General features: G+C 44.2%; 1 protein-coding gene across 7 annotated transcripts in view; it reads left to right on the top strand.

The window, feature by feature from the left end:
• C4BPA (complement component 4 binding protein alpha) overlaps nucleotides 1–4,134 on the top strand; it is a 58,877-nt gene extending 54,743 nt beyond the window's left edge. For 6 of the 7 annotated variants that reach the window (XM_013970042.2, XM_013970041.2, XM_018060116.1 and 3 more), the window contains 3 exons: nucleotides 1,520–1,693; nucleotides 2,960–3,135; nucleotides 3,666–4,134. In XM_013970042.2, the coding sequence (XP_013825496.1) occupies nucleotides 1,520–1,693; nucleotides 2,960–3,135; nucleotides 3,666–3,833 (518 nt within the window). In that variant the 3' untranslated portion in view covers nucleotides 3,834–4,134. Of the gene's footprint in view, nucleotides 1–1,519; nucleotides 1,694–2,729; nucleotides 2,866–2,959; nucleotides 3,136–3,665 lie in introns of those variants that run through there. The other variant, XM_013970043.2, reaches the window with a different exon arrangement.

A 7,520-nucleotide genomic window follows, 5' to 3' on the forward strand; every position in this document is an offset into this window, starting at 1 on the left:
TATATGTCTCAAGTTGTTGTAGTCTCCTTAGTCTTGGAAACATTTTTCTTCAGTTAGTGATCTCCAGATCTGAGATTATTAATAGCACAGGCCCAGAAACTAAGCAACATATTATAACTTTTTAATCGACCAAAGACCATCAGCCTCCTGATCATCCATCCTTTATTTCTTTCCATAGTACAGACTGAGTAGTATCTAGTTGGCTGCTCATCTGTTTTCACCCTTAGGAATGTCATGTTCTATTAACCATCTTCCTAATCTTAGTCTGGTTGTGTCTCTAACTTGCCACTCCTTATGATGATTACAATTATTTACCTTCTAAAGCCTATGAGCACCTCTCAGACTGTGACTGCTAAGGGTGAAACTTGGTCTTTAACAGTCTTCCCATCATCAGCTCTGGTCTCTGATACAGTGCTCCTCTCATGATATTGCTTCTGTCCTTGGTAAATGTATCCTCCAGGTCTTCCCAGACAACACAATCACTTGGTGGAGTTTCCTGCATGTGTGTGGCACATCTCCTCCAGCTTACTCACTCTTCTGAATCACTTAATCACTCTCTCTACCACTTGCCACAGCAGCTCCAGCATTTGAACCTCATTGTTGGCATCACATTTTCCATGCCTCAAGGAGGCATCTTAGGATAGTACTGTAGGTACTATCATCCATCATTTTAATATTTTACTGACATTTCCAAAAGTGTCAGGTGTTGGTTGCTCAGTCGTGACTGACTCTCTGAGACCCCACCAGGAAGCCCACCAGGCTTCTTTATCCATGGATTCTCCAGGCAAGAATACTGGGGTGGGTTGCCATTCCCTTCCCCAGAGGATTTTCCTGACCCAGGGATCAAACCCAGGTCTCCCTCACTGCAGGCAGATTCTTTACGGTCTGAACCACCGGGAAAGGCATTTCCAATTACCTGTTTTATTTAAACCTCTCATGCAGTGTTTCTGGGTCCTGACAGTGTTCCCTTTCACACAGGTGCTCAGCACCGTGTCATGTCTCTTGTTCCAGCATGCAAGCCATCATTTTTATTCTTTCTATAAGCTCTTTCTGAACTGTTTTAGAGGACAGTGAGTATACTCTTGGGTGGATAGATGGACTGGTCTTGTTGGGAGAAATGAGTCAGAGCTTGCAGATTTATCTTGCACCGTAAGTTTCTCCCAGATATACTTCTCTGCATTTAGCACAAAAGCAGTGGAGTATGACACCAGTACAGGGTGACTTTGACTGAATTCTGTCTTCCTGCCAAAATGGCTCCTAAATAGTGTCAAGTTTAGTGAATTTTCAAAAAAATGAAGCAAATCCTAAGTGCTTGTCAGTCCATTGTAACCTTTCTATGGTTCCCCAGCCTCAGGCCTTTATGAAGGCAGCTCGAGTTCTGTGTTTGGCTAAGTGACTGAATGGGTAGAGAAGACAGAAGGACAGATGGAAGCCTCCTTTGAACCAGACAGATTCTAGGAAGTGTTATTATATGCATTCTACATGCTGACCTTCTTTCACTTTTATGTCTCACCTCAAGATTGTGAATCCCCTCCTGTCATTGCACATGGACGACATAAAATAGTCTCTAAAGGCTTGTGGAATCAACATGAGGAAGTTGAATATGAATGCGATGAAGGGTACATCCTGGATGGAGCAGAAAGACTCTCCTGCACTTCTTCAGGCTGGTCACCTGCAGTCCCTCAGTGTAAAGGTAACTCTGGCTCCCTCTTCATTTTAGGTGGCAGGGGTAGGGCTATCATCAAAGGATTGAGAGCACAGCTTCTTCCCTGTGAGAGGCACCAAAAAAACATTTGATTTGATTTATTGAAAACAATTACTATGGTCTGATGGTATCCAAAGCAAAAAGCGCAGAAGGCACACAGAACATTAATCTCCCCTTCTTTCTCCCAGGTACAAAATTCAGTTTGTGAGGCATCTCCATTTCCCAGTTTCTTACATAATTCCGGAAATAGTCTACAGATGGTACATTCTATCTGAGTGTAGCTGTGGCCTGCAGCAAAATTTTCATGAAAAGTTGGTCTAGAATGTAAGCCCTAGTGGGCTAATGCCAAACATTGTGAAATCACAAGTATATCCATCAGTGCCAGTGCAGGGCACCAGTTGCTCACCATGTAGCTGTGTGGTGAGGGACTCCTAATTTTCCAGCTGTTATGGGGACAAGAGGTCAAAATAAGGTCTGATTATTGCATGCACACAGGTTTAGTATCATTTCACCATCAACAGCTTCCGGGATGATTTGCCACCGTCATTTCCTTTGCACACAGGAGAATAATAAGCAAGAGGGAAAATTTTTCAACTATTGTCTTACAGGAGTCAAGATACAAGAGACAGCTGATCTGATAGTTGAAGATTTGGGGTCACATGCCCTTTTTATCGGAGAAGGCAATGGCAACCCACTCCGGTACTCTTGCCTGGAAAATCCCATGGATGGAGGAGCCTGATAGGCTGCAGTCCATGGGGTCTCTAAGAGTCGGGCACAACTGAACGACTTCACTTTCACTTTCCTGCATTGGAGAAGGAAATGGCAACCCACTGCAGTGTTCTTGCCTGGAAAATCGCAGGGACGGGGGAGCCTGGTGGGCTGCCATCTATGGGGTCACACAGAGTCGGACACGACTGAAGCGACTTAGCAGTAGCAGCCCTTTTTATATTCTGTCAGGCTATTTGAAATTGTTATATATCCTTAAGCCAGTCACTTAACCTCTCTGTATCTCACTTTCTCTTAGATAAAACAGTGAGACTTAAATAAGATGATCACATAAAGATCTACCCCAAAGTCTGATAAAGTGCTATTCCAATGCTCAATAAATATGCTAATGAATATTATTTTTCTTCTCAAGATTAAAAAAAAGGTAAAACAATTAGCAACACTTAAATACAGTTCATTCTTAGTACCCTAGGCTGGCATGTTTCTTCTCAGACCTGTGGATTGCTTCAAATTATGTTTCCATTGCAGCACGGTGTGTGAAACCAGAGATAGAATATGGAAAGTTATCTGTGGAGAAGGTTAGATATGTTGAACCTGAAAGAATTACTATCCAGTGCAAGTCTGGCTATAGTTTGGTTGGTTCCGAAAATATCACTTGCTCAGAGGACAGAACCTGGTACCCGGAGGCACCCAAGTGTGAGTGGGTAAGTCACACAATTTGAGGTAATTTTTTTTATTAAACCCCAAAGCACTGTCCTGCCAGCAAAGGTGATACCTGACTTGTCGATTCATTCATTCAAAGGAACTCTCATTTTTGCTTTGGAGCCTTCTGGTCAGATAGGAAATGCAAAATTTTTGTGCTCTCACTTGTGATCAGGGAAAACAGCCCCTTTGAAGTGGAGGGTCTCAGACCTGGTAGTACTGGCAGACCTGGTAGTACTGACTGGCAACTTTTCTAGAGGATTTGACATACTCTTGTCCCATTTCTGGATGGTCAGAAGTAGTGTCTGTTCCCACAGAAGCTTTCTGGGAGGCTGTCTCAGAGCAGAGTTATATTCCTCTCAGGAAGATGATGGTGGGAAACAAGGTGTTTCTGGTTTTCCTGCTCCCCCAGGAGTCCTGGGGTGTGTCTTGGTCCTGAATCTGCAACCCTGCCTGTTTCTACATGAACTGTGCCCCCTAACAATTGAGAGAGAAGTCTTTCAAGCATACTCATCATGTGTTTCTTTTTTAGGAGTATCCTGAAGGCTGTGAGCAAGTAATCACAGGCAGGAAACTCTTGCAGTGCCTCCCACGGCCAGAGGAGGTGAAATTGGCCCTGGAAGTGTACAAGCTGTCCCTGGAGATTGAACTCCTTCATACAGAAAAACTAAAGAAATCCTCTGAGGAAGAATTTCTTTAAAGAGAGAGGGAGAAAAATGTACCTGTGCCTTTAATCCAAAATAGATCAGTTAATCACCTTTACCATCTCTTTATGCCATTGATTGTGGTAATAGTTATCTAGAAAGAATAATTTGTTAACATTTAGTTATTTGAGGTTGTAGAATTGTTGATCATTTTCTGACTCATTGTTTTTGCTTTTCTGTCTACATTGTACATATTTTTTTCCCACTAAAAATTAACATATCCAACAATATTTTGTCTTCATGGTCATCAGGTCTCTGTGAAATGAGCTCTGAGAATAAACCCATGCATAAAGTTGATACATTTATTTTACTGTAGAGACCCTGGACATAGGGACTTGGGTTTACACCAATACATTTTTCTGCATTGCCTTTACTCAACAGTTCTGCATATAGGTCACTCAGGAGCTCAGTATTTAGATTAAACATCAACACACCCCCAACGCCTTGTTCACTGTTGCCCATTTTTAGCAGTCATGCCCTTTTCTAAGTGCCATGCACTTGGCCTCTGCCCCATTAATGCATGAGCATTGCCTTACGAGAAGGGGATTCTTATCTGTGTCGGTCTCCTGATTCCATCCTGAGCAACAAGCTCTGAAGGTTTGACGAGTGGAAGCCAACCCGGCAGCCACCTTTGTGCTCCTAAGTCCTTGATCTGGTTTAATCCTTGAGATTTTCCTCAATAGAAAGAAAAATGACTTGAGCAATTGTTTCCCATCTGAAGAGAAACCTCATATCAATCACTTTTATGTCTCAGGGTGTTTGGAGACTTATCCTTTGCACTAACCACTTCCTCCAACTCTTGCATCCTCTGAAATCTCTCTCTTACTCACACCTTGGTTTTTTTGGTTATTCCATCTGTTTTGTACACGGAACTCTATGTGGGAACAGGGGCTTCTTTAACTCCTCTCAACATACTCCAATGAGACAACGTTATATAACAGGCTTTCACTAAACCTTCAATAAGTTTGAATTTGCTATAGTTACCTACTTAACACAGAAGGTATCTATTCATGGTCTTAAAAGCCATTTATCTGATCCTTTTACTCAGAATTTCTTTTGGTTGGTATTGTTTTGGTTTCTCCTGAGACAAGTGAGGAACTACTTTCCTTGGGAGGTGCCCGAGAAAGTGCTGTGATTGAGTGGAAGAAGTGGGAAAGGGAAGATTGCCTCAAGAGGCCATTGCTGTTGCAAGCAGAGGCTCAGTCACACTGATGGCTTTCTGGGAGCATGTGGAACACAAAACCAAGTTGTCTTTCCAAGGAGGAGGACCCAGGGTATTTATTGCCACTTCTCTCCTTTCATTGGTAAAGACTTGTTCTGGTAGGACTGACACGCAGTCACATCTGACCTGCACTGTGGGCCAGTGGGGGCAGCAATGAGACATCAAGGCAGAGAGACACATGTAGCCAATGATTCCGTGGGGCTGCTTGTGGTAATCTCCAGAGCAGGTATGTGGGCAGAGCACAAGTCATGTCTTCTCTAGTTGCTTTTTCTCTGTTGAAGTGCTGTTCCAGCCTATCCATTTTTCCCCTAATCAAATCTCTTGTGCTTATGCTCAGCCATTTCAGTTGTGTCCAATTCTATGATCCTATGGACTGTAGCCTGCTAGGCTCCTCTGTCCATGGGATTCCCCAGGTAAGAGTACTGGAGTGGGTTGCCATTTCCTTCTCCTGGGGATCTTCCTGACCCAGGGATCCAACCTGTGTCTCTTGTGTCTCCTGCATTGGCAGGTGAATTCTTTTACCACTGGGCCACCTGGGGAGCCCCACACATACTGTGTACAAAACAGTTACAATTCATAAATTTGCTATAACAGATATTGATTTCTCCTCTTTGGTTTGGGATATGAGGATGAAGCATGAGCCTCAGTGGTCCTTTAGACACTCTGTGAAAAGGATTTCACCATCATCTTCTATAATTGTCCAAATTTCTAGTGTATTATAACTATCTTCACATTCATCATCAAAAATAAAATCTAAGAAAGTAGAATATCCTGTTAGGTATGTACATGAGCTGAGAAAGCTTAGGAAAGCTTTATTAGAAGAATTTGCAAGAGATTAATTTGTTCAACTTGGTGCTTCCTGAAGGTTTGAGTGAGAGGGAGAAAAGGGAGATAAATTTTTTATCTCAAAAATTTAAAGTTTAGAGCAGAAGAAGATCATGGAGAAGTAAGATGGGGAGATCACCTGCCTTCCCAGAAACATCAAAAACTCATCAAGATATGAAACAACTACAAAACAACCTCTAAATGACAGCTGAAGACCCGAGATCTCCAAAGGGGCAAGCTAAGCTCCCTGGAATCAGGTAGGACAAAAGATAAAGACATTAAAAGAGAGAGAGAGAGAGAAAGAGAGAGGGAGAGAGAGAGAGAGAACTTTAGGACAGGAGCCTGTGCCCCAAGGGAGGGAGGGAGTCCTGAAGGAGGAAAAGTTTCCATGCACTGGGAAACTCCCTCACAGGTGGGACCAAGAGGGAGCTGCGGAACCTCAGAGAGCCATGCAAAAGTGGGAGCCCAGAAGGCAAAATACAGAGAAAGTTGCACTTCTCAGCCCATAAGCAGCTCACAAGTCTTAGCCCTGACCAGAGGGTGGAGGTGGGGAGCCAAGAGAAGTAGCTAACAAGCCCCAGCTCTGCCCAGAAGGAGGGGGCAAGAAGCCGAGAAAAGCACCGCATGAGCCTCCCCCTAGCAAGCTCCACCTGCAACACAGGGTAGGACCTGGTTCGGAAGCTCTGGCAAAGATCCCAGGGAGAGGTAGTGGTCTGGTGGCAGTGAGAATTCGCTGAGATAATTTAATGCGGCAGTGGAAATAGACTTGCCTATTACTGCCAAAACCAGGAGGGGTGCCAGAGACAGTGGACAAAACACCACCGATCTGGTCCTGATCCCATAGGTTGCAGCTACCATGAGGCAGTGAGCAGGCACAGGTTACTGCTTGCACCTTGCTGGGAACTTAAACAGCTGAGCTCTTTCTAGGAACCCTTTTCCACTGGAAGAATTTATGACCTACCTCAGATTGTATCAACTCCAATAGGTCACTACTGCCACAGGCACTACCCGGTACAACCCATAAATGGTGGGCATATCCTCCCCTTTCCCCAGCCTAAGAGAGCAAGTGAACCCCAATGAGACTTGGCCTTTGCCCCCTCATGTCCAGGGTAGGAACAGACAGTGGACCCAAGTGGCAAGTCTAAACATTGGGAGCAACTACAAGCTGTAATAAGGCCAGATTTGACACTGACGTCACCCTATGCTGCCCACAACAGATCCAGAAACTTTTCTAGAAATATTAGAGGTCTTTGGTGTAAGCCTCACTGGATGTTCTGGGCTGCTGAGTGTTGCCTTCACCAAGAGTATTGGTAATTTGTCTTTTGTGCTGTGTGGCTTGTAAGGTCTTGGAACTTCAATAGGCATCGAGCCTGAATCCCTGAGGTGAGAGACTCAAGCCCAGGACTTTGAACCACCGGAGAACTCCTGACACCAGGGAACATTAATAGATGAGACCCTTCCCAAAGGCCTCCATCTCAACACCAAAACCAAGCCCACCCAAAAGCCAGCAAGCACCAGTACCCAGATACCCCACACCAATTATTTAATGAGACAGGAACACAATGCTGCACATTAGCAGACAGGCTGCCCCAAACCATACTGAACCCATAGACACGTCAAAACCTACTACTGGACA

This window comes from Capra hircus, chromosome 16, assembly GCF_001704415.2.
Source record: "Capra hircus breed San Clemente chromosome 16, ASM170441v1, whole genome shotgun sequence".
NCBI classification, from domain to species: Eukaryota; Metazoa; Chordata; class Mammalia; order Artiodactyla; family Bovidae; genus Capra; species Capra hircus.